This window comes from Aulostomus chinensis, chromosome 8, assembly GCF_037954235.1.
Source record: "Aulostomus chinensis isolate RoL2024-O1b breed Wild chromosome 8, RoL_Achi_v1.0, whole genome shotgun sequence".
Classification (NCBI taxonomy): domain Eukaryota; kingdom Metazoa; phylum Chordata; class Actinopteri; order Syngnathiformes; family Aulostomidae; genus Aulostomus; species Aulostomus chinensis.
The window spans coordinates 55,001-81,673 of NC_141327.1; the positions used below are offsets into that span (position 1 = coordinate 55,001).

The window sequence follows — 26,673 nt, forward strand, 5'->3', positions numbered from 1 at the left end:
CGGTATTTTATGCTCGTATCCATGTTATTTGAGTGTGGACCTCTCACCTGTCCTGAGGCAGCCCAAGCTCTCGGGTCAGAAACTCAAAGATCTTGGCACTGTGCTCCTTGTTCTTGTCTGCAGTGTCGGTCACAGCGATAGCAGAGACTGATAGCATCACACAGGGAGAGCTGGAGCCGGCAATAAGCATGGGCAGCCCAGGCTGCACCACCACGTTCATCCTCTGAAAGACAGCGACCAGTAAAGTATCTCAGACCAGAGCCACCATTCGGATGAGGGCAGAGGAGAAGCTCCAGGACCGGGGTCTGAGTCCTGTGTGTCCTGGAACAGCTGAGCCTGCACATCTTGAGATCATTACTTCCTGCTGACGTATCCTGGATGAAGTTCTGGTTGGAGCTGGGACACAGCGGTCAGCTCCACTGTTGGAGGGGGTTCAGGGCTTTGAAGATGATGTTTCTTCACTATTGATTTAAATTTTCATGACCAGACATTGTGAGTTCACACACTAAAATAAGACAGAAGCCTCGTTACCACCACATATTCGACGAAGATTAAAACCAAGCTTTGTGATGTACTTCAAACATCAAATAAATCGATCTCAGCGCTTCTCACGTTCAAGCATTTTTCTAAAAAGTCACGGAAATTTTTTTTTTTAGTTTTATTTTTTCATCAAAAACTTTTCCAGGCCTGGAAACTTATTTCAGATTCTGTAACTTTTCCAGGGTTTTTACGCATGTCGGAGATACCCTACGTTCCTATCCGGTTCGAGCTTTTCTCCTTTTGGGTCTTAGGCCGGCGGCTCTCCAGAGCCTCGACCTTCTCGGTACTCACGTCCTCGGGTTTGTCCAGAGCCTTCGCGGCGCTGGAGGCCAGCCGCCTCACGAACTCCTCGGGGAAGGAGCTGGCCGGCAGGTTGCTCTGCAGCTCGATGAACGGCATCTCGGTCGTGGGTTGAGCAGCAGCGAGGTCGTCTCCGCTACTTCCGACTGGTGTTACACTCCAATGTGACGTTGCTGCAAAGCTTCCGGCTGTACTTTCTATAGTACTACCGCGAGAGGACGTTTGGAACACGTCCGAGGGTCACAGCGACGCACGACACCTAAAACTTCTTCCCCAAAAGAATCTCACAAATTAAAAGCCTTGGGGTTCATCTCTCTCATTGTGTGAAAACCTCACAACGATTAAATCTTTGAATTATGTATTTCACAAAAAATAGAAACCTTTGACAGCGATGAATACATCAAGTTAATTTTTAGATGAGTTAATTGCTGAACACTGAAAAACCTCAACACAATCTCAAATTAATTAGTTTACCAAAGGATTCCTTCAACTGGACTTGCAGGATCTGGTTTCACAGTTTTGGAGGAAACGGGCTTCCTGCATGCTACCTTCAGTTGGGATTCAGGAAAGTAGCAGCAGAGTCCTCCTGAATTGTCTCATCAACGCAGAACGCTCCCCGTTTCATGAACACAGTTCGGCGCATCAATGAGTGACAAGGGAAATCAACACAACACAGCACATGCTAGCAGAACAAGCAGGTAGCAGCTGTTTTATTACAATTTGTTACATTTCACAGTTGTCTTTCAAACACCAGGATGGCGACTGCCTGACATCCAACATGTGCATTGCTACATCCAAGCCTCACAGAAGAGTTTGTCCATCATGGCAGCTGCTGAACCTTCACACCAGCGAAGTTACACCTGCAGAGAAACACACCTCGTTTCATTGGCCACCACTACACCTGCTCTAGTCCTCATGATGATGTCAGAAACTTGAGTCAGACTCCATCACAAAATGCTTCCTGATGGATGAAGGACTGGCACTTTTATCTACATAAGGAGGGAAGATGCAGGAAAAACACCGTCTGCATGGTGACTAGCATGGTACTGTTGTAATCATTTTTCAACTCAGGAGTAATCGGCTCCTGACAGGTACATGAAGAGACTCCAGTCCACTAGATGGCATGATTGCAGCTTTCAGCTGGTTTGCCAACCACCAGCAAACACTGAATAAGCTGCAACAGAGCAACCACCCACCCCACTGCCACCATTTTGGATTTTTTTGCAACAATCTTCCATGTCTCATTTCCTCATCAACTCAAATAAAAGCAAAAGAGGTAAAGACGCTCCCTCTGATCTGATCCTGCATCAGACCATCGCCAGTCCACCGTCAGATGATGTTGTCTTACTGCTTACTACTAATGTTGCTACTGTTATTACAAATGTTACTACTAACATTATCACCACTGTTACTTCCAATGGAAGCAAGATTTAACACTGTGATGCAGTGGCCATAGGACGTCATCATGACAAATCCTGGTTCAGAAAAACTGGTTCAGACTGGTTGCCCAGAACCAAGTCAAATCCAACAGGACTCTTGAAGTACAAAGTTCATCAAATTAGTTACTGTAACTAGTTTTCTGCTGTGGACAATGGCGTTAGTGAACAATCGTCTGCGTGGAAATGTAAATAAAGCCCATTTAATCTGCCCCCCAATCCAAAAGTCCTCATCCTGTGCGAAACACTCCGCACCCACCAATGTCCTGTCCAAACCTGCAGCACAAACTCACCGTGCGAATATTTGCACTGTTTGAGGGCCTCGCTGAAGCCCTCACACAAACTCAGGTCATTCTGGGTGGTGGCACAGTCCAGGAACTGTCTGACCTCCAAGTGACACGGTCCAGGCTGCGCATGCCGAGGGGGCTCCTACGAAGACACAGACGAGATATGTCTCACCACTGGCTGGGATGACCCCAGGTCAGCAGCCAGAGTTAGCGGCTGAGGGTTTATCAGGAGGCCAGCCACCACCAAGCAATCTTAAACCATTCTTCCCATGTCTTGAATTTGGGTCATTCCTTGTCCAGTGTGATCCAAGTACGTGGGCTTGTGTGTCTGTGCCTGTCTATGGAGCCAACGTCTCTGCTGCTCCTCGACATCAAGGCACCATGGAGACACTAGACCAGCCTCCTTTGCATGCTGGGGCACCTGGTGCAGGTGGAGGAGGTTCACTAGCTGGTTAGGGGCCGAGGATGCTTGAAATGAAAACATTATTGGTGTTGGCTTAAACCCGGCGATGATGCTTACGCTTGACTGAGTGCTGCCTTGCTCCGTGTTTAAAACAGGAAGGACTTAATTAATTAAGATATTATTTAGTAACTTTCTTTCCTCAGTTTTGTGCATAAATATTTAATTATTTTCTTTTTGTCCTTGGGTTTCACAGACATTGTGATTAGTCGTTGATTAAATGTCTGATTACACTGACTGATGCACATATTGTGTGTCACAAACACTCCACAATCTCCCATCATGAGAAAAAAGTGAATGGTTCTTGGTTTCCAACCCTTCCCCAATAGCAAGTAATGAAAGTCAGATCTGTCTGATGATGCTGTTGTTGACTTATGTGACTCCATAGGGTTGGTTATGAACAACAAGAGCGCCATAACAGTCGTCCTGAGTGGCAGGTTTGCAACAGTAATCAGGCAGTGGAGCTTCAATAGAAGCCCCAGACTAAGAAACAAAGTCGTTTACCTGGTGTGTAGGTTTAGCTGGCTCCTGACTGCTGCTGCCTCCACTGAAGGCCCCCGTGAGGGCACTGCCAACAACATGGCCCACAGCCGAACCTACTGCAACGCCAGCGGCTGTGGTAGCCATCTGGGCCATGAGGCCTGGCCCCTGGGATGGAGCAGGGGCCAGGGAGGCAGGGGGTGGTGGAGCAGGAGCATGGGATGGAGGTGGGCTACAAAGACAACAAAACCAGTATTATCGAAACCAGGGACACATCTAGATCTGCGTACATTTGTGGAAGAGCACAGATGATGAATAAAAAGGATAAGATGAATAGCATAGCATAGACAGTGTGGAAACTCATTAATCCTCTCAGTCACGGTGACATATCTGACCACAAACCCAGCAATTACAGTCCAAACAAATCCAACACTATCAATAACTACAACAGCTTCAGATTGAGTTTTAGACTGAATTAACAGCTCAGATTGAGTTTTAGACTAAATTAACAGCTCAGACTGAGTTTTAGACTAAATTCACAGCTCAGACTGAGTTTTAGACTAAATTCACAGCTCAGATTGAGTTTTAGACTAAATTCACAGCTCAGACTGAGATTTAGACTAAATTAACAGCTCAGACTGAGATTTAGACTAAATTAACAGCTCAGACTGAGATTTAGACTAATTTAACAGCCTCAGATTGAGATTTAGACTAATTTAACAGCCTCAGATTGAGTTTTGGACTAAATTAACAGCTCAGACTGTGATATAGACTAAATTAACAGCTCAGACTGAGATTTAGACTAAATTAAAAGCTCAGACTGAGTTTTAGACTAAATTAACAGCTCAGACAGATTTAGACTAAATTAACAGCTCAGACAGATTTAGACTAAATTAACAGCTGAGACTGAGATTTAAACTAAATTAACAGCTGAGACTGAGATTTAGACTAAATTAACAGCTGAGACTGAGATTTAGACTAAATTAACAGCTGAGACTGAGATTTAGACTAAATTAACAGCTCGGACTGAGTTTTAGACTAAATTAACAGCTCGGACTGAGATTGACTAAATTAACAGCTGAGACTGAGATTTAGACTAAATTAACAGCTGAGACTGAGATTTAGACTAAATTAACAGCTGAGACTGAGATTTAGACTAAATTAACAGCTGAGACTGAGATTTAGACTAAATTAACAGCTTGGACTGAGATTGACTAAATTAACAGCTGAGACTGAGATTTAGACCAAATTAACAGCTGAGACTGAGATTTAGACTAAATTAACAGCTCAGACTGAGATTTAGACTAAATTAACAGCTCAGACTGAGATTTAGACTAAATTAACAGCTCAGACTGAGATTTAGACTAAATTAACAGCTCAGACTGAGGTTTAGACTAAATTAACAGCTGAGACTGAGATTTAGACCAAATTAACAGCTGAGACTGAGATTTAGACTAAATTAACAGCTCAGACTGAGATTTAGACTAAATTAACAGCTCAGACTGAGGTTTAGACTAAATTAACAGCTCAGACTGAGTTTTAGACTAAATTAACAGCTGAGACTGAGATTTAGACTAAATTAACAGCTCAGACTGAGATTTAGACTAAATTAACAGCTCAGACTGAGTTTTAGACTAAATTAACAGCTCAGACTGAGGTTTAGACTAAATTAACAGCTCAGACTGAGTTTTAGACTAAATTAACAGCTGAGACTGAGATTTAGACTAAATTAACAGCTGAGACTGAGATTTAGACTAAATTAACAGCTCAGACTGAGGTTTAGACTAAATTAACAGCTCAGACTGAGTTTTAGACTAAATTAACAGCTCAGACTGAGGTTTAGACTAAATTAACAGCTCAGACTGAGGTTTTGACTAAATTAACAGCTGAGACTGAGATTTAGACTAAATTAACAGCTCAGACTGAGGTTTAGACTAAATTAACAGCTCAGACTGAGTTTTAGACTAAATTAACAGCTGAGACTGAGATTTAGACTAAATTAACAGCTCAGACTGAGATTTAGACTAACATCAGCAGCTCATTTTGAGCTTTAGACAAACGTTTACAGCTCGAATTGAGCTTCTGCTGCCACTGACTTGATGCTGACTGACTGGAGGTGTGGAACAAATCCTGATTGTTGATGTAGTGTGACTACCAGACACACTACACTCTAGGGCAGCAAAAATGAATCAATAAAAGTGATTATAAAAAGTGTTGGCAACAAATTTAGTCATCACTCTCTTGTGTTACACAACAATTATGTCACGCATAAAGTCGTGGTGTGATGACACCTGATGTCCCTCTGGTGCTGGTGTCGGCTCGTTATCCTGCTTGACGAGCATGAAAACTTAATAAAACTGAGGGTAGCATGAGCTCGTTAGTGACAGCGGGGGTGGGATAGATTAAAGACTAAAGACTAATTTTTACTCACTGGCCTTTTTTGGCCCATTAATTTTTCAGTTTGTTGTTATTTATTTATTCTGTGATTTGTCCTGTATTGGTCAGTTTGACACAAATACATTTGTGTGTGTTCTTCTTTTTTATTTAATTTTTAAGTTCTTCTATAGCACTTAGTCAGCTTAGGCTGGGTCTAAATGTAGTGTATAAATAAACTACTTGCAGTAACTACTATGATAGTAATAATTTAATGAATGAGCTTCAAGTGTTAATTTTCTGAAATGAAGTGCAAAGAAATACTGCAGCAGCTTCCTGTAATGATCAACACTCCACTGTCCCATGGACAAATTAAGCACAGTATTACAAGCCTTCCTACCCCAGTTCATAAATGTTTTTAACTTAAATCTTGTTTTCACACTTTTGTAAAATATAAATAATATAAATACGAAGGTATACATGAGTTTGTTTCCTGTGTTTGTCCATTTAGTTGTTTTTTAAATTATTACTTCAACAGCTCAGGGATGTTCAAAGGGCGGCCTGTCTGTCCACTTTCTGAAGATTTTCTGCACTGTGAATATGCACTGTCAGTTCTGTTTTTAAACGAAGGGTTGGAAATTAATGCCCTTTAGATTTTTCTTAATCCGATTCATCGATTAATCAAAAAAGCAACAGCTAGAAACTCTCTGCTCCAGGGCCATCACGTCACCCGGCGTCCACCGATTCAAATCTCAACATAGCCAGTTGAGTTGGTCAGACAGATCTGCAGCTCTGATGAGGACTTTTGCACCAGTCCGCTGGTTTGTGGAACCACTTCCAGAAGAGCTACAAAGAGACCTGATCAAAGCTGCAGCTGCACGATTTTCTGGCCTGTCAACATCGGCATTTCTAGACCAGACCAACACAAACAGAGCAGAAGACTATGTCACTCTGTGTGGTCAAAACACCACAAGTCAAAATGGCTGCTCTGTAAATCAGTCGCACAAAGGCTTTGAAAATGTAGGTTTTAGCATTCGACATTAAGTCAGTTGTGCAAACGCTACTGTTCATATTTGAACTACTGATATGTCGCTACAGCGTTTTCACACGTAATGACGAGGATAGAGTGCCAGGTTCGTCCACCAGGAGGGACTGTGAGAATGAGATGGTGAAGCTCTGGGGGGCGATGAGGTAATGTTTACACTGTACAAAGAAGAAGAAACAGATCTCCCAGCAGTGGAGTCATTTGTGGAATCACTGACAGTAAAACCCATAAAATGCGGTTTGAGGTGGACTCAGGCAGCGGCGTAACTGTAGTGAACCAGTCTGTGAGCTCAGCATGCAGAAAAGGTGGGTTTTGCGCGGAGCAAGAGTGATTGTTCTAAGCCCAGGTCAAGGAAATGTTCTGAAACAGCTTCATCAGTGCCACCCAGGTGTGTCCAGGATGTAAGCACTGGCAAGGAGCTACGTGTGGTGGCCAAATCTGGACAAAGAAGTGGAGGATGCTGTCAAGGCCTGTAAAACATGTCAGAAGCAACGTCATGTTGCAGCCATGCCCCTGGGACTGGCCTGACGAACCCCAGATTCAATTAATGTGGATAATGCAGGAGCATTTATGGGACAGGTGCTTGTGCTCGTTGATGAACATTCAAAATGAATGGATGTGTATCCAGTGAGCTCTGCCACTTTAGCAGAATGCCAGTGCAAGTGATGCTGGGAGATGAGAGCATACTCAGGAGACATGTGGACCAGATTCTTGTGAATCCCCAGGAGAAGGAAATGAGGGACAACGGAACAGTTCGACTCAAGTCAGCTAAGTCAGGACACCACACAGGAGGTGACGAGTGGAGGAGCCAGCAGCTACAGGAGCTATGGGAGCATCAGAGGCAGATGGGAGAAACTGAGGAAATGAAAGTCCAGTGAGGAGAAACAAGAGAAACAAAGTTACCCAGTTTTCTGAAAGAAGATGAGCTGCACTATGGACAGGCTCATGACATAGTGTTGGTGGACATTTAAAAAAAAGAAAAAAAACAAGAAGGAAATGTTTAAGATGTTTGGTCATGTTTCTTTTGAGTGTATGACTTAAGGAGGATAGAGTAGGGTTAGTCCACCAGGTGGCACTGTGGTGCGAGCCAGAGTTCAGCGGTTGGTAGGATGCTGAGATGGCTAAACAGCTTTGTTCTGTTTATTTGTATTTGTTAACTCATTCACTGGGTTTGTAAGGTTGACTCCCATTGACAAGAATGACGAGCAAATGACGTTTTTCAGTGGGGGCGGCGTAGGAAAGCCTCATCCACCTTCTGTGTGAACGTGGTGCTGATCCCACTTGTAGACACTATTATATTGACCAGCAAACGAGCGGGCGGAGCTCCCGCCAGCTTCTCCGGGATCGTTTGCGTTACCGCACTGGATGCCTTACACGCCCATCTCCGCCACTCCAGATTCAGGGATCTGAACCCGACTCCCTTTCGATCGGCCGGGGGCGACGTAGGCCATCGCCCCGCACTTCCAAACGGCGTTCGCCCAACTCTCAGGATCGACTGACCCATGTTCAACGGCTGTTCACATGGAACCCTTCTCCACTTCGGCCTCCAAAGTTTTCGTTTGAATATTTGCTACTACCACCAAGATCTGCACCCGCGGCGGCTCCACCCGGGCCCGCGCCCATGGCTTCAAGGGCTACACCGCGGCGGCCCGCCTACTCGTCGCGGTGTAGCCCTTGAAGCCCCTGTTGCCGGCGACGGCCGGGTATGGGCCCAACGGAGAGGAAAAAAGAAGGAAGAGAGGACGAGGTGAGGAGGAGGGGGATGAGGAGAGAAGGATGACTTTTGGTCAAGAGCAGAAAAGATGACAAAATTGTACTTTGTTGACACTTTGAAGTTCATTCACTTTGCTTTATTTTTATTTATACTTTTTTTATAACTTTGTCATTGTAATTTTATACTATGACAATGTGAATGACAATGTCACACATTGACGTGTCACTAAATCCAAAAAATTTTACTGTTGGTCAATGTTCCTCTTGGATTATGTTTCTTTTTACAAAAACCTTGTTTTCTAGGTTTTTTGGTCAGAAAAAGGTGTTATTTGGTGAAAGCACCATTTGTTCTATTGCCTATAACTAAAGAATGGAAAAAGGTGGACATAATTCCTTTTCTGATGAAAGAGAATCTAATCTTTCTTTTGGGGGGTTCAGTGTTTACATATTCATAGCACACAATATTCTGTGGGTCTTGAAAATCAATGAAAATTCTGTAAAATGCCTGGCAGGATGAGGTTGGTTCCTCTGAACGTGGCTGGCAGCCAATGAGTTAATATAAAAAAAGAGATGCTCCATAACTCCAAGATACCTGCCAGCCCTGTGTGCCAGGCGGGCGGAATGGTCCGCATGATTTACCGGTAACACCCGACCAGGTGGGACACACACGCACACACTGGAATGACCTTGTCCAGTACTGACCCCGCCCCCTCACTGACGCAACTGTGGAGGAAGCCCTGCTGCTGCATTCAAGAGATGTTGGACAAAAGGGACGTACGAGTTCCAAAATACGCAAAGTCCATTTTTGGCTGGTAAAAACTTAGACATATATGGGTAAAATGTTTAAGACTTCTTTTCAAACGGAATATGAAGACGTGCTCCTATATAACGTGTAATACGGTGCTAGTGCTTCCTGCAGTCCGCGTGGCTGGGCTAGATTCACTACATCAAACTGTGTAACAGACTCTCATGTCCGATGACACGTTCAGAGCATTACAACCAAACTCATCTTCGTCCATGTTGATTCAACGTTACGACTTTCAAGCTCAACCACAGTCGCGAAACAACCGAGTCACAACTAGGAAATTCAGACTTTCCTAAAACACTGAATGCATCTTGAGTCCTAAGTTGCTGACACTTGCACGGATATGAACAGACATGTAAATATAGGTATGAATAATAATAATATACATGCACACACGCCCTCCGATATCTACACCTGCTGACTGGATCCGAGTTATTCAGTTACCAGTTACCTGGCTGGAGCCGGCGGCCGGCCGCGGCTGCCTCTGGCCATCGCTGCCAACACCGGCCGAGCTCACGGGCTCACGGTTCGATGAGGAAACTGGAAAGCAGTGAAAGTTAACGGGAGCTGCGGGGCGACACGCGCACTTGAGTTTCCACAAAGTTCTGACCGCAGTAGCGGTGCACGTGTAAATGACCTTGTTCGTTCACATTAATCACTACTGCGCATGTGCAATTCTCAGGGACAGGGCGAGAAGGCTCTTCTTCAGTGATGCTTTATGTCAGTTGCATCCGTGTTGCCCTACTGCCACCTGCAGGATTGTACGTCTCAGCCGTTATAAAACCTCCTTCCGGGTGTAACCGACTTCCATGTCGCCCCTCGATAGTTCACAGGTTTTACTCCGTGAACAAATGAATCAAGACAGTAAAAAATCCCACACAAATCCATCAAACTGCAGGCTCATACATTAATATCATTTACTGCAGCCACTCATCTGTTTTGTTGATATTGATCTTCTTGTCTTTCCTTTATTCATTCATGTTATTTCCCTCATTGAGGCCAGAAGATTTGGACTCAGGTATCAATAAAGAGACCACTACAGTCAGGGGGGTCATTGCCATAACTGGTAACGAGGGGCCCAATCCCAGACCAGCCCCTATCCACTCCCTCTCCACCCCACTTGGTTTAAGGTGCCATAGAGAGAGTGGACACCAAAGCCCTTAATCAGCCAGGGGACATGGATGCTGCAGGCATGTGGGCAACGAGCTCTCGGCTCCACAGAACCACCACAAACCTGAAGTTTTCTGTCTCTGTTGTTAATTAAGAGTTGAGGTCCATCCATCCATTCATTTTCTATTCTCATCTGTTGAGGGTCATGGGAGGCGGAGCCTATCCCAGCTGTCATTGGGTGAGAGGCAGGGTTCACCCTGGACAGGTCACCAGTCAATCACAGGGCCATCTGGAGCAATCAGGGGTTCAGTATCTTGCTCAAGAACACTTGGACATGGTCACTGGGGGAAGTGGGGATGGAACCAGCTACTCTTCGGTTACTGGATGGCCACTCTACCTCTGAACCATGGAGCCCTTAAGAGTGGAGGTCATTCAGAAGAACTCAACAATGTGAGAGTTTGCTGATGCTTCCTGACCTGAAGAGTCGGCAGCAGCTTCACTGTACAACACGCAGCGCTGGAGGACTAGAGCCCTCATCGGGTCCAGAACCAAGCCTCAAAAGCATGTCACTAGAATAAAAATGGAAGGGACATTGCCATGGTGATGACATCTGCCTGTTGCAGCAGGGGTCATCATAAGTGTCCCAGAGCTTTCACACCACCACCCTTACCAAGGATCAGCCTCCAGTGTTAGCCAGCATGATGAACAACGGGGGGACATTCGTGGTGAAGGGTCTAAACAAGATTTAGCTCGGTGGTAGCTCACTGAGGTGTCGGCTCATCAGTTGGCTCACTCTGCCTATCGCTGGCCAGGTGTGTGCCTGGATGGGTGGGGGTAAGGGGCAGAGCCGAGCCAGAGAGTCTTGTACCCCTTGTCATTGTCAGTTCAAGAAATCTGATGTGAGCCATGCAACTTCTCAATATTTACATTAGATCATTCACAGAACTTCTAAACACCACTTTCATAAAAGTCAGTGACATCCCACCCCTGACCACAGCAGCGGCTGCAGCCCCCTGGTCCTCACCCCTCAGCAGCTGCAGCACCCTCATCCTCACCCCTCAGCAGCTGCAGCACCCTCATCCTCACCCCTCAGCTGCTGCAGCACCCTCATCCTCACCCCTCAGCATTTGCAGCCCTCTGGTCCTAACTCCTCTGCAGCTGCAGCCCCCTGATCCTCAGCCCTCAGCGGCTGCAGCACCCTCATCCTCACCCCTCAGCATTTGCAGCCCCCTGGTCCTAAGTCCTCCGCACCTGCAGCCCCCTGGTCCTCATCCCTCAGCGACAGCAGCCCCCTGGTCCTCAGCCCTCAGCGGCTGCTTCACCCTCATCCTGACCCCTCAGCAACTGCAGCACTCGCGTGATTAAGAGTCAAAGGGAAAATACACTGACACAAAATGTACTCAACCTCATAAATCTATTCTGTCAGGAGCACAAATGTTGCTTCAAGTGGCAGAGGGACCTCCTAAGGGACCCCAGACCCGCTCCTCCTCCTCCCAGGCCTACTCTGTCTCCTTCCAGACCTGCCTCACCTCATCCCAGACCTGCTTCCCCTCCTCCCACACATGCTCCACCTGCTCCTAGATCTGCTTCTTCTCCTCCCCAGTCTCTTATCTCCTTCAGAGTCTGCTCCTCTTCACCCCAGGCTTACTCCACCATCAGTCATTTATACATCTCTTCTGGGGAAGAGGCATGCAGGTTGGGGTCAAACACAGTTCATGAACAAGAGTTAAAAGAGTTCCTGGACTTTTGGTTCAAGTTTTTAGAATCAGCAGAGAAAATCATTAATCTGTCAAGTAAGTGTTTTTAGACTTTGAAACCTAGACCATAGGGGTATACATGTCAGCACCTCTGGTTTGTCCTTCAAAATACATTCTTAAAGTCAGCACATGAGCATCCTTAATGCTGTGTCAGCGTTTTAACAGTATGAGTGGAGATTCCCTAAGTCTGCAGTTAGTCTCAGCGATTCATGATTGACGATTCACCACATCCTGCCTGATCCTTTCCAGAGAAACACAGAAACTAACACTAAAATAGTTGAAGCTGGTTATACATTTCTTCTTTGAACTGCACAGTTCATAGGAGTTATGCATTACCATTAGCTCATTACTTGATAACTCACATCTAATAAAAGAAAAACACAGAAACATAACAGGGGAAATGCATAACCAACATAGGAAATTAAGCAAGATTCTACGTCATGATGCCAAACATCTGACCAAAAAGGTTCTTACAATGTCCAGCTTAGAACACAACCTCAATCATGGGACACTAAGTAGACTTTAAAAATAGATTTTATTTTATTTTTTGTGACTGGTGGAGGATCCAGGGTTCTGGAGGGAAATGAACTTGAGCAGGAGAACATGGGTACTGCTGTGTGACGGAAGAACCCCGCAGGGAGTATGGGTACCAGCACATGTGGGGGTGGAGGGGAACGAGAAGGCAGATGAGTTGGCAAAGGGGGCGTTGGTGAAGAGGACGGTGGAGGTGAAGGTGATAGTGAGGGAGAGGGTGATGGACATGTGGCAGGGAAGGTGGGACAAAGAGAAGAAGGGTAGGCACTTGTATAGGGTTCAGAGGAGTGTGCGGGCTGGAGGGTGTTGGGGTGGAGGTGGGCAGAGGAGGGAGGAAGTAGTGAAGGTGAGGCTGAGGCTGGGACATTGTGGGCTGAACGGGACTTTGAAGGTGTTGGGGAAGCACGACACAGGGCTGTGTGAGGGCTGTGGTGAGGAAGAGTCAGTAGAGCACGTACTCCTGAGGTGTGGCAGGTATGAGGTGGTGAGGAGGGTGATGAGGGACAGGTGGAGGAACATGGGGAAGGGTGAGATCAGTCTGGAGGGAGTTCTGAGGATGGAGGATAGGGAGAGTGTTAGGGTTCTTTCAGAGTATTTGAGGGATACAGGATTGTATGATAGGATTTAGGTTTAGGGGTTATGTTTAGGATTTAAAGGTAGGATTTAGGTGTAGGGGTTAGAAGTAGGGAAAGATGGTGTTCCGCGATGGGACACAAGAGGGCGGTAATGCTCCATCTGGTTGGTTGCCAACCGCCGTAAAACCAAGGAAGAAGAAGGAAGAACAACCCCGCAGGGAGCAGGAGAATGCGGGTCCGCTCACCGACGGAAGGGGGCGCTGTGCGACTCCAACACTGCACAGCGGAACTCGAGCTGCTGTGTGGAACCAACAAAGACTTGTTCTGCTCTGGTTCTCCACGCGGGTTCTCAGTCTCAGAGCCAGTGGGCCATGCATCACAGATAGCGCTATCACGCCTGCATCTAAGTCCCTGTCGTTTCCAGGACTTAGACCGTTTCGGCTCACCGGGACCATGTCGGCCTCTGTGGACTTCCACTCTCAGATTGCCTCCATCATGGAGGTTCTAGCCAACGCGGCCGTTGCAGAAATTTGCAAAGTTGTGGACGACGAATACGCTGTGGTCCATCTGGAAATGTCCCGGAGCCAGAAGGAGAACGAGTTCTTGCGGCGGAAAATCAAGCTGCTGGAGCTGCAGATAGCCCGGTACCGAGCGGAGAGAGCGAGGGGCGCCGAGGGCTCCATCGGCAGCCGCTTGCACCTCCACGGAGTCCGCCTCCTCCACCGGCAAAGCAGGAACACGCCGGCGGGTAAGAAGCTGAAGCCTCGGGGCTGTGCTCAGCCCGAGGGGAGCGGCGCAGAAACGGTGTAACACCGATGGTTGGTCCGTCAGTTGCGACACCGTCACAGCAGCCAACTGCACGTCTCTTCCACGCTAAATCCACGCGTTTTTAATCATTAATTCCTGCTCTTTTACTTCGAGTAAATCCCCAGCAACTCTAAGACGCTTTTCTGGAATATCTAAGTAGGTCTAGATCCATGTAGTTTGGTACTCAGCCGATCGCAGGAACTACGGTGTAGCTACAAATGTGGAGCGATGTCAGTGTTGCTCAGGAGCTACTGGAGCTTGGATTGAAGTTTGATTCGTTTGCGTTGAATGAATATTAGACAGGAAATCTACCTCTTCACTCTGGCAGGGGATGTGACCATGAGGGTTGATTTCCTGCAGGAAAAAGGAGCTGGAGGTGGGATGAGGTTTAAATAACCCCAGACAATTTTGTTTTAAAAGCAGCAAAGTACAACAAAGTTATCTTAACTTTGTTGTACTTTGCCTGCTTACTGGTGGAGCAGATCCAGAACTGCACTCTGTCATTTCATTGACACCCTACTGTTCCCCATCAACAAGCACGTCTGAAACAGCCAACAGATCCTGGCTGGGTGGTGGCCATCTGCCTCGACGGGAAAGACAGAGACACACAAAGGCAGATAGGTTCTGAGACAAGGGAAGATGGAGACAAGGACCAAGAAAGAGACAGAAGCAGATAGATAAGAACAGAGAGAAGCACACCGGGATGGAGGCCAGGAGGGTTAAGACACACTCGACAGTAATAACAGTAAACTAGCTACCAACAATAATGTCTACCATCTATTGGAGCATCCACTTCAGTAGGATATGAGCATTAAAGTACTAGGACTGATTCTAGTACGAACAAAAAGCTGTATTAATGGAACAACAAAAATGCTAATACGTTTACTGTGCTGCTATGAATACTAATAGTCTGCAGCATAAGTCAGGGATCTGGGAGATGAGACAGTACAGAGGCCTGTCTCATTTAGGTCTGTCTTGAGTGATGCGATCTCTAGTGCTCAGCCTGAATACCAGGTGTGAACACACTCGGTGCAACCTGAGATCTGAAACTACATTCAGAATAGGGCTGACCAATTTTATTGATTCTGCAATACATTTATCGATAGTTTGTTTCCTCAGAGTATCTATTTTTCATCCGTTAGTATCGATACATTGAGCCCGATTCCAATCCCTCGAGTCCTGCACTTTGCAGGAAGAGCAGTTCTGTCTGCCAGCCACTGGTGTGGCTGTAGAGCATTTCTAGTTACCCAGACGCCGACGCCTTTCTCATCAGGTGAGAGCTGAGAGATTCAGGAGAATGGCGGCGAGTATAAATCCAGTGCCTGCACACTTAAACACAGATGTGTGGGAGCATTTTGGGTTCAAAGACAAAAAAGAAAGTGATGATTTGGACAAAAGTGTGGCGGTTTGTGAGCTGAGTCACACAAACGTTAAGTACTGTGGAAGCACCACCAACCTGCGAGCCTCCTAAAACGTCACCACCTGGACAAGGAAATGCTACCTGAGACCGAGCCCAAGAAGCTGTGGCGCGACACGAAACAAACCACACTGGACAGTGATGGAGTCCATTGCTGCTTTTGTCGTCAGGATTTGAGAGCTTACTGGGTGGTGGCAAACACCGGCTTGAGGCGCCTGGTGAACGCGATGGAGCCCCGCTATGCTGCTGTCACCCACCAGTTGAATTATTGGCTGCCATGGTTTATTTTTGGTGAAGCTGGTGGCTGGACTGGCCAGCAGCTCCCTCCTATGTTCAGTATCCAGCTAAAAAGCTGCCTCAGAAGGCCACTGGCTGCACTTTAACTCTCAATGTTCACTTCTCTAAAGCTTGAAAGCTACAATTTGCACTCAGTTTCAAAAAATGAAACTAATTTTCTCAGCACATCTTTGATTCATTTTGTCCAGCATTTGCAAGCTGCCAGTCGGAGCCTCATGTTGTTTAATTGATGCTTTCAGTTCAGTTCATTCAATCCAAGTCAAGGGAACTCACAAGATGTCATCAAAATCACTTTGTCCCTTTACAACCTTTCAGAAAAGCATGGAAGTGTAGCGAATCGTATCGGGAGCTGAATATCGTGATATATATATATATATATATATATATATATATACACAGTATATTGTATCAGAGTTGTGTGTGGAGACACTCTACTGTGTCCTCCCCTTAATGAAGGACCGCATCATCAGAGGTCTTCTGTTCAAAGATGAGCTATCCTCCTCCTGTGGGGGTCCCTGATTGGTCCTGGACCCCTCTGAAGCAGCTCGACCCAGCAACCTCAGAGGAAGCCTCCTAGATCTCCAGGCTGCGTCCCTCTTGCTGTTTCTTCTCCTGGTATTTTCTGTGTCCCATGAAAATGGTCCATGTTATATACCGCTCCCCTGAACCCCCCTCTGTGTATGCCCCCGACACACCCACTCTGCTGTGATTGGTCACCGTTCTGAAGACTTCTGCGAGGCTGCCGAGCCCCCCTCCTCATTTCTCCTGTGCAGGAGGTCAGTGTAGGTAGAGAACGTGGACTTATACCTACAACAAAAACAGCAGCTCTACCACGTTTGCCTGGTGCTCACTCATTTAAGAAGCTCAGTAAAGTTGACTTTGCTTCTCACCCAAAAAACATTTTTCTGGGAGCCACTGCGTGGTGTTACACTGTGAAGCTCACAGGTGTAAAGCTAAAAAGCTATCAAAGCAGAGTGGGTGGAGGGGTATAGGGCAGTGGACATACAGGGAGCATTCCCATAGGAGTTGGGATGTCTTGACGTCACAGGTAAAAGCTGGTAACAGTGTTCAAAGCCAGCTGAAAAACTCCTCCGAGCTTCCCAATATATGTACCTCATTATGTGATGCTCTGGCCTTGTTGAACATGAGTATCTGACATTGCAGCGACATTTATTGTTCAACAAAGATCAAAAACATGTTGGCTCTGCTCCAATGGGAAAATACAACATCTGATCATGTGAGAAGTTCATAGTGATAACTATTATTATTATTATTATTATTATTATTATTATGCCTGCAACAAACATCTTTGGTGGTTGGTTTGTGAGTAACAGTTGTAATGATTTCTCTCTCTACTTTTAGTCCTTGACCAATAAACAAGGAAGGGTATTGCCAGCTGGGGGCAACATGGCTCAGTGGTAGCTTGGCTGTCTAGCAAATGAACGGTCCTTGGTTTGATCCCTACTTCCCCTGGTGACCATGTCCAAGTATCCTTGAGCAAGATACTGAACCCCTAATTTCTCCTGATGGCCCTGTGACGGTGGAGCAGTGGTCCTCACTGTGGCCCCCCAGCAAGAAGGTTGTGGGTGGAGCCCCGGCTGCAGCACGGGGTCTTTCTGGGTGAGTCTCCATGTTCTCCCTGTTCCTGCTGGGTTCTCTCTGGTACTCCAGCTTCCTCCACAGTCCAAAGACATCAAGAGGGACCAGGTTAATCCAGACTCTAAATTGACCGTAGGCGCGGCTGGGAGAGCCAATGGTTGTCTGTCTCTATGTGTTGGCCCTGCCATGGACTGGTGACCTGTCCAGGGGGAAGGCTGCTGGGATAGGCTCCACCCCCACCACCCTGAACAGGAGAAGAGGGGGAAGATGGAGGGATGATGGATGGATCTAATCAGACCAGCACAGAGACCAGTCCCTCATCTGGTACCAGTAGGAGGTCACTGGTACCTTTGACTAGTTCTGTTTCTGTGCTAGGATGAACCTGGAACCTGACTGAATCCTCCAATCAGCTGTTGCTGTGGAGAAGTCACAGAGCTGTTTAGCAGCTGCTTTCTCCAGAACCTTGGAGAGAAAAGGAAGATGTGAAGTTGGTCTGTAGTTGGTAGAACTTCTGGATCCAGGCTTGTTTTTGAGGAGGGTTTAAGTCCTGCTACTTTAAAAGGACTGTGGGACGGAACCAGATACCAGCGCCACATTGATCATATCTAAGAGGGAGGGACTAACGAGGGGAGAGAGTCTTGGAGCAGCTTAGTTGGGATGGGGTCTAGGAGACAGGTGGATGGGTCAGAAGAAGAAACTGGTGTGTGAGAGTCACATGAGTGATCAATAGTTGTAATTTAGGCTCCAGACTCAGAGAGACCTCCACGAGTCCCACATCTGCTTTTGAACATGAAGGTTCCATTGAGTTTAGTTGTGATCCTTCTGTTCTTCCTCTAACAGGCCCCTCAGTGCATGGAAGGACCACATTTCTGAACCGGGGTCAAGGGGCTCAGCAGTCAGTGAAGAAGGCGCAGCCCATCAACCTGGACCAGGACCCTGATCAGGAGGTTGTCACCACCACAAAGATAGAGGTAGCTCATCCACAGTGACCATGAGGGGCCTGTGTGGAACTTTTCTCGTTGTCATACATGAAGACAAGCCAGGTTAGGGTTTACTGGTGCACTCTAGCGATGCATCGATTGACTCATATGCCATTCAAATCTGCAAATGCATATAAAACATCCATCATCCATCCACCATCACTTGAAGAGAATATTTCCATCCATTCATCCATTTTCTTCCACTTATTCCTATCAAGGGTTGTGGGGGGTGGAGCCTATCCCAGCAGCTACGGGCGAGAGGCGGGGTTCACCCTGGACAGGTCACCAGTCCATGGCAGGGCCAACACATAGAGACAGACAACCATTGGCTCTCCCAGCCACGCCTACGGTCAATTTAGAGTCTGGATTAACCTGGTCCCTCTTGATGTCTTTGGACTGTGGAGGAAGCTGGAGTACCAGAGAGAACCCAGCAGAAACAGGGAGAACATGCAGACTCACACAGAAAGAGCCCGAGCCAGGACTCGAACCTGGAACCTTCTTGCTGTGAGGCAACAGTGCTGACCACTGCACCACCGTGCAGCCAGAGAATATAGGTGCTGGCCATAACTGCAATGAAAAGAAGCATTGTGGTAGTGAGGCAGTAATCAAGGCAACCTAGGAAAACCACAAGGCTGCAGCCTGTAGCAAACACTGTGTCAGATGTGTGATACACCACACAAACACATATGTGATAGTCCAACAAAGTTCATAGTGTCTAAACTAACATATATATGATGTGTGTCAGGTGACCAAACATGAAATGTCAGCTGGACCTTCCTTTCAGTTATATTTCTGGATGTCTATCCATGGAGGTCAGTGAGTCAATCACAACAGACCAACTGACAACAGACTGATTCTCAGATGATTGCAAGAGGAGTAGAATTTTTTTCCATTTAGCTTGTTAAATGTGTTTCCCTGCCTGAGCTCTACTCTTCAAGCTTTCTACCTAAAAAAGACACACCAAAAACACAAAAACTTGCCATTTGTCATGCGGCACTCTGAGTGTGTTGCTTAGCTAAGTAGAGTTAACCTGTTGGGGCCTTGCTGTGACTGTAAGCTAATAGTTGTACATCATTCATTAACTAGCTGTGCTTTCACTGCGCAAATGTAATGGAATGCAATAAAGTGAAAATGTATCATTTTTATTCAGAGTGGGAGGATTTTTTTTCTCTAAAATTCCAAGTTAATCCGTTTCATAAGCAATGACACTGGCTTTAGTGAAGAGAGATTTCCTAACTGAAAAATATGAACTCTGTGTGTGATCTCAGAATCCCTTCAATTGTTTCTAATTAGTGTATTGTCTTGTTTTGTATGAAGAGCCATGTAAAAGAAGTTTTTCTGTTACGACAAATTTTTCCGAATCTGAATCTTGAAAAGCTCTGAAAACCCAGAAAGTTCAGCAGTGTGCCAGTTAGCAGCTTATCTGCCCCACACTGATGATAAGGCTGTTTTATTTGTGGCACCAAACCCCAACCAAAGTCCTGTCCTGACTCTGTCCAAGTAGAGCAGGTCCAGCACCTCCCTCCTTCAATGAACCTCCACCCAACAATTCTCCATCAGCAGCACATCCTGCAACAGCAGCCACCAGAACCTTCCTTTACCAGCAGGAAGGTGGAGCAGATCCAGGATCAGTGGGGACAGAGAGAGAGCAGGAGAGCAGGACAGAGACAGAGAATGGAGGAGGACAGAGAGACAGAAGGAGAGAGAGGGACAGAGAAAAAGAGAGAGAGAAAGGAGGAGAGACTGATGGACAGAGACAAAGACAGAGAATGCAGGAGGACAGAGGGACGGAAGGAAAGAGAGGGACAGAGAGAAAGGAGGAGAGACTGATGGACAGACGTGAGCAGGTGGAGCTACGGGTGGCAGCTGGAGCCTCTTCAGGTCTGGAGCCTCCTCCAGCAGCACCAGGATCTGGGATGAGGGGAGAAGAAGAGGAGTTAGTAACACGTCTGAGGACAGGAGGAGGAGAGAGAAGCCCAGTGCATCATGGGAGATCCCCAGCAGTCTGAGCCTAGAGCAGCAGATCTAAGGACCAGCCTAAGCAGTCCTGACTATAAGCCTGATCAACAAGGAAGGTCTTAAGTCTGCTCTTAAACCTAGACATGGGGTCTGGGTCCTGGACTGAAACTGGGAGACGGTTCCACAGGAGGGGAGCCTGATAGCTGAAGGCTCTGGCTCCATTCTACTGTTAGAACTCTAGGAACCAGCAGGAACCCTGCATCCTGGGAGTGAAGGGTTCTAGCTGGATCATAGGGGACTAGGAGCTCTGTCAGGGATGAAGGATCCTGATTGTTGAGGACTTTGATGGTAGAAGAAGAATTTTAAATTCTATTCTGAATCTGACAGGGAGCCATGCAGAGAAGCAGTCCAGGAGAGACCTGGTCTCTGCTACCATGACTTGATTGAGCCCCCTGGAGGAGGGACAGGAATGTCGTGTCATCAGAGAACTTGACAGGATGGCTGCCTTCTAGGGAGGACCTGCAGCTGTCTGTGTACTTGATAAGGAGCAGAGGACAGAGGACACAGCCCTGTGGGGAACCTGTGTTTGAGGTGATGCTGTCTGACGTGACCATTCATGAACACCTGCTGAATTCTGTCTGTTAAGAAGCTTAAAAGCAACAATAAAATCTGGTCTGGTAGATTAAAATAAACAGCAAGTTGCTCAATTACAATGTGAGGCTGCATCTTATTAAAAGCTGATGAGAAGTTAGCAAATAAAAGTCTAGCGTGAGAGTTGGGTTTTTTTCAGGCGCTAATATAACCTGTCTGAGATAAAAAATCTTCGCAACATCCACACCTCTCCCAGCGAATTGGAGTGGGTCTAAGTTCCCATCAATTCAGAGAGAGAGCAACTGGTCTGAATTCATTCAGTTCTCCTGGATTATTTGATTTTAGGAGTGGAAAAATGGTAGATGTTTTCCGAATAGCTGGTAACAGTCCACACTCAGTACACCTCTGGAACAGAGTGGTGACCCAACTGAGCTGGTCAGCACAGTGGCGCAGTGTGCGTCCACAGATGGAATCAGGGCCAGCTGCTTTGTGCGTGTGTCCTCTCTTGAAAAGATTTGTAACTTCTTCCTGAGATTTTACCAAATCCTTCCATGGGCTGAGAGATTCCCACAACTCAGTGATGTCATTAAAAAAGTCAGATCTTTCAAACCGATAGAAAAATGCATTCAAACCATTTGCCAGGTTGGCATCATCCACCCCATTTACTCGAACAGCCTGCTCTGTCCCAGTGGTAGACTAATTGATTAATGCCATGTATTTTATACCAGGCAGCTCACAGGTCACTGCTATAGTATTGGCTTTCAATGTTATTCTTATACATAGTTTTGGCCTTTTTTTTTTTACCTCGTTCCTAACTTCCTTGGAGACTTGTTTTTTTTTCTTCTTCTTTTTTTATTGATAACTGATTTAAGTTCTTTGGTTACCCAGGATTTATTATTGGGGTAAGTGATTACTTTTTTTAGTTGGGATTACTAAATCTACACAGAATGTAATGTATGATGCACCTTGTCCCCAAGTTCGTTAATATCCTCGTGTCCATCATACAGACTGTGCCAGTCTGTGCATTCAAGGCATGTCTGAAGGGAGGAGATGCTGGCCTCTGACCAGGTTGATATTCAGGCATGAGATACATGCTGTTATGGTAGGAGTAAGAGTTACGGATAACTGCAGTATGACGCCGTGGATGGCAGCCTCGGTGCTTCGCTCTCTGATACTTTGCAAGTTTTTGTGTGTTAATCTAGTTTTCTGTTGCCCCTATGTGGTCACTTTCACCAGAGACGAACTTTCAAACATCAGAGTATGCTCTCCGGGAACTTTTTCTTGGTTTTCTTCACCGAACCATAAAGTTTCGTGGAGATCTTTTTCTGAGCGGACTGCAGCGCAGAGCTCTTAGGGAAAACGAAGGGAGGTGGAATCTGCTTCTCCCTGAATGAAGGTTGGTGTATGGATGTCAGTGTTGAGGAAGTCATGTAGCCCTCACTTATACGCCTTTCACACTGAAAAATGCGTGTCAGTGTGGGTTTTTGTGGGTCTGAGCTCCCGCTGTGAGGCTGCGTGCCTGTTTATCTCTTTTGTACGTCATCGCGCTGATAACGTCATCATTACATGCAAAAGTGCGCCGTGTCTCAAAAGGCCGTTAATGTTCCCATAAATCACCGTGTCCCCTATGGTTCCAGAAACCTGCCACCGGATCTCCTCTTCACTGTGGATGGCAAGCAGCTCGTGGACTTCACAATCTTGCCAGTGCGCTGCCATGATCGATAAAAAAGATGTGCAAGATGGCGGTACAAGTTGTTTATAAACAGGGTCGCACCGGCTCAGTTCACATTAGGGTTTCAGGTTGGTGGGAGTTCCCAAGCAGAGATTAATTCCACTAAGATCATCAACATGGAAACTGTTAGAACAAAAGGAGTGAAGTGGAGTCTTGGGACATCAACAGGAGGACTGATCTCATGGCAGAGGCCCAAACTTTATTGAGAGATGAGTGAGCAGCTCTCGCAGCACAGCCCTATTTATTTCTTTATTTCCCAGACCTTCCACAATGATGGCCTGCCAGGCAGCACAGTGGCAAAATCAGAATGCGACAGGACGGTTGCAGGAAACCTGAGACAACGCAGGTTGCCTTTTTCACACTACAGCCGAGCCGAGCCACGAAACACCCTGGATGCTTGGGGAGTCAGTCAACGCAGGTCGAAATGTTGAGTTGACCCTTTCAGAGTGCCCAAACACCCGTGTTCACCCGCGTTTTTGGTGCAGTATGAAAGGGGCTTTAGAGACAACTTGGGTACCTCTGGGCAGATATTGTTGTGTTTATGCGTGACATCATCAGGCAGCTGTGCAACAGCTGACTCGTTAGCGAGCAGAAGAATGTACACAAGAGTGTAAAAGAGCTGCTGTAATTGGCGAGGGAGATAGAAAGGACGAAGAGAAATAGTCAATAGCTCGATATCTGCAGTACATATTCCCTCTCTGATCACTACAGTGTTACAGTACCTCTGGTTCAAATAAATGGACACGCCTCCTTCACAATTTTTACCAATAATCCCCGGTGACCTGTCCATGCGAATTGGGCTTCCAAACCCAGTGAAGATCAGGTCCAAGTCTGAGTCACTGAACCACGTTACATGGTAGGAAAGTAGACGTGTCCTTTATTTGTTTGAACTTTTACGTCTCCAGCTCATCCATCTTATTCCAGATGGACTGAACATTAGACAGCAGGACTGAAGGAAGTGGCGGTAAATTACAGTGGTTGTCGGGTCAAAAAGTCTTAAGTCTCTGACGTAGACCCCCTCTGCTTCCCTGTTTCCAATGACTTGGCTTATATGCCTGCCTGCTGAGCTCACGCGGGATGCCTGATGGTACAGCCCTGGCTGTTGAGGTCCGAAGGCAAAGGAGAGGCTCCTGGCTGACGGCTCTCCCATAACCGCCATTTCCCGTGACCCAACTGGTGAAATCCAAGAGAAGTGCTGTCACACAAAAAAGCGCCAAAAGCTTCACGACTGTTCCACTGATCTGCATGATTGAAGCACTGACAGTTCACACACACTCACTTTATAAAAACAATAAAACATGATTACAGAATACTTAAAAGACAGTAAAAAATTAAAGCTGCAAGCAGCGTTGTTAGGGCCTGAGCCCCCGCGCGGCCTACGGCCGCGTCCTTGACACCGGCCCAAATCCAACGGTGTAATCGGCAAATCCCTAGGCCTTGTAGTTTAGGAGATACGAGCCTCAGTGCGCTGCACAGTGTGAGAGCAGAGCTGAGACCCGGCCCTTTAAGAGCCCCTCCCTTCTCTGCTCGCTCTCTGCCATCTCTGTCAGAGCTGAGAGCAGAGCTGAGAGCAGAGCTGAGAGCTGGCCCTTTGAGAACCCCTCCCCCGCTGCACTGTGTCTGATCTGTGCTGGAGTGGAGAGAGTGGAGGATTCAGAGAAATGTAGTGTGGAAAAGCTGAATAAGTCGGCATACGTTGGTCAAAAGTCACACAAAATACCATATTTTTGTAGGGATTTTTGTCAGGAATACAGTGGTGTGTTTTTAAAAGCTGTGGAATGTATGGTGTAGATGTGAGAAGCATTTGTTTGAGAGTATGTACCCTGAGAGGACACGCTCTCCCCATAGACTTCCATTGTAAGGCGAAAAGTGTCTCCCCCACTTTGACGGCTCATAAAATCCAAACCGAGCGCGTAGTATATTAACCTTGAACAACTTTTAATCAGCACAGTTGGGAGAGTAATGTGTGAAAGTTTGGAAGCCCTGGCATTTACGGTATAGGAGGAGATAGATTTTGTTCGGGGCGCAAAATTGTCCAAAATTAGACATTCGTGTCCAAATTGTGGACATCCTGTTACAGTTAGGTCAGGGGTGTGAGTGTATGATTTATCCGTCTTGATGAGACGAGTTCAATGGTGTTTGTCCCATGTCTGTAGGACATTCCTACAGTCTGTGGCGTGGTTTTTTGTGTATGTAGGTGGCGCTATTGAGTAGAGCGCCTCTTTTTTTTTTAATTATCGAATTTTTCGCCGCACCCGATGTGCTTACCAAATTTGGTGAGTTTTCATGCATGTTTAGGGGGTCAAATTTACTTTTGAAGTGGCGAGTGTGACTTCGAAACATAATAGGGTCTTCGCCAGGGACTGGCTCAGGCCCTAATAATAGGGTCTTCGCCAGAAGTACCTTCTGGCTCAGGCCCTAATTAAAGCTGCAAGCAGTGTTGTTAGGGCCTGAGCCCCCGTGCGGCCTACGGCCGCGTCCTTGACACCGGCCCGAATCCAATGGTGTAGTCGGCAAATCCCTAGGCCTTGTAGTTTAGGAGATACCAGCCTCAGTGCGCTGCACAGTGCGAGTGCAGAGCTGAGAGCCGGCCCTTTAAGAGCCCCTCCCTTCTCTGCTCGCTCTCTGCCATCTGTGTCAGAGCTGAGAGCAGAGGAGGATTTGGCAGTTTTACTGTGAAACACAATCATAACTCAGCATATGTTGGTCAAAAGTGTAATGTAAAGACATCAGTGCGTAGAGTTTTTTGTCAGGAATTCAATGGTGTGTTTTTTGAAGGTGTGAGTGTTTTAGTTTAGAAGCTACAAGTGTTTGTTTGAGAGAATGTACATGAGGGCAGAGACTCTCCAATTGTGGTTTCCATGACTACAGTAAACAAATCTCTGCCATCTGTGTCAGAGCTGAGAGCAGAGCTGAGAGCAGAGCTGCCAGCTGGCCCTTTAAGAACCCCTCCCCCGCTGCACTTTCTTCGATCTGTGCTAGAGTGGAGAGAGCGGAGGATTCAGAGAAATGTAGTGTGTAAAAGCTGAATAACTCGGCATATGTTGGTCAAAATTAACACAAAATAACATATTTTTGTAGGGATTTTTGTCAGGAATACAGTGATATGTTTTTAAAAGCTGTGCGATGTATGGTATAGACGTGAGAAGCATTTGTTTGAGAGTATGTACCATGAGAGGACACGGCCTCCCCATTGACTTCCATTGTAAGCGTGAAACGTGTCTCCCCGACTTTGACGGCTTATAAAATGGGAACCGAGCGCGTAGTATATTAGCCTTTAAAGATTTTTGAAGAGCACAGTTGGGAGAGTAATGTGTGAAAGTTTGGAAGCCCTGGCATTTACGGTTTAGGAGGAGATAGATTTTGTTCGGGGAGTAAAAAAAGTCCTGATTTTGACAGTTTTGTCCAATTTGTGGACATTCTGTTAGAGATAGGTGAGGGGTCAGAGTGTAAGAATTGTTCGTCTTCATGAGACGAGTCCAACGGTGTTGGTCCCATGTTTGTGGGAGTTTTGTGTGAGGAGTTATAGCGCTCTAAATTTAAAAAAATTATCTTTTTTTTGTGTGGCTCCCTAGGTGGCGCTATAGACTTTTGTGGCGTTTTTGTATTTGATTAGTGAATGTTGAGACATACCGAACGATTGTGCCGAAATTCAGCGAATTTCATGCATGTTCAGGGGGTCAAATTAGATTATGCGCGTTATGCGCATTATGGGCATATAGCGCGCACTCATTGAGAGCAAGAACAGTATAATACCAGGTTTTGAATGGGTGTGTATGTGAAAACTGGCTCCGGGCCGTCTGGCCCAGTTGCCTCATGGGTGTTGGGGGGGCCTGGGACACTGTTTAGTGTGTGTTTTTAGTGTTTTTAGTGCTG

General features: G+C 46.4%; 3 protein-coding genes across 3 annotated transcripts in view; 1 reads left to right on the forward strand and 2 right to left on the reverse strand.

Annotated features, from left to right (window-relative positions):
• The window catches only part of ddt (D-dopachrome tautomerase), a 3,405-nt gene extending 2,386 nt beyond the window's left edge, over window positions 1–1,019 (reverse strand). The window contains exons 1-2 of the mRNA XM_086210344.1: window positions 832–1,019; window positions 48–223 (exon numbers count right to left, since the gene is read on the reverse strand). Coding sequence (XP_086066470.1) covers window positions 48–223; window positions 832–939 — 284 coding nt within the window. The 5' untranslated portion in view covers window positions 940–1,019. The remainder of the gene's footprint in view (window positions 1–47; window positions 224–831) is intronic.
• A 508-nt stretch (window positions 1,020–1,527) lies between these two features.
• On the reverse strand, window positions 1,528–10,126 carry chchd10 (coiled-coil-helix-coiled-coil-helix domain containing 10). The gene is made up of 4 exons (XM_086210343.1): window positions 9,891–10,126; window positions 3,528–3,735; window positions 2,570–2,705; window positions 1,528–1,700 (listed from the first exon to the last, which is right to left on the reverse strand). Exons 1-4 carry the CDS (start codon window positions 9,929–9,931, stop codon window positions 1,681–1,683), a joined length of 405 nt encoding a protein of 134 aa, XP_086066469.1. The 5' UTR covers window positions 9,932–10,126; the 3' UTR covers window positions 1,528–1,680.
• A 3,465-nt stretch (window positions 10,127–13,591) lies between these two features.
• The window catches only part of LOC147256764 (uncharacterized), a 61,637-nt gene continuing 48,555 nt past the window's right edge, over window positions 13,592–26,673 (forward strand). The window contains exons 1-2 of the mRNA XM_086210345.1: window positions 13,592–14,163; window positions 18,376–18,506. Coding sequence (XP_086066471.1) covers window positions 13,869–14,163; window positions 18,376–18,506 — 426 coding nt within the window. The 5' untranslated portion in view covers window positions 13,592–13,868. The remainder of the gene's footprint in view (window positions 14,164–18,375; window positions 18,507–26,673) is intronic.

Bases quoted from the DNA above. Each gene is read 5' to 3' on its own strand.
- chchd10 (XM_086210343.1), bottom strand. From the start codon at position 9,931: ATGGCCAGAGGCAGCCGCGGCCGGCCGCCGGCTCCAGCCAG. The intron at 3,736-9,890 runs GTAACTGGTAAC...TTGTCTTTGTAG, and splicing joins CGGCCGCCGGCTCCAGCCAG to CCCACCTCCATCCCATGCTC. The intron at 1,701-2,569 runs GTGAGTTTGTGC...GTTTCTCTGCAG, and splicing joins ACAGTGCAAATATTCGCACG to GTGTAACTTCGCTGGTGTGA.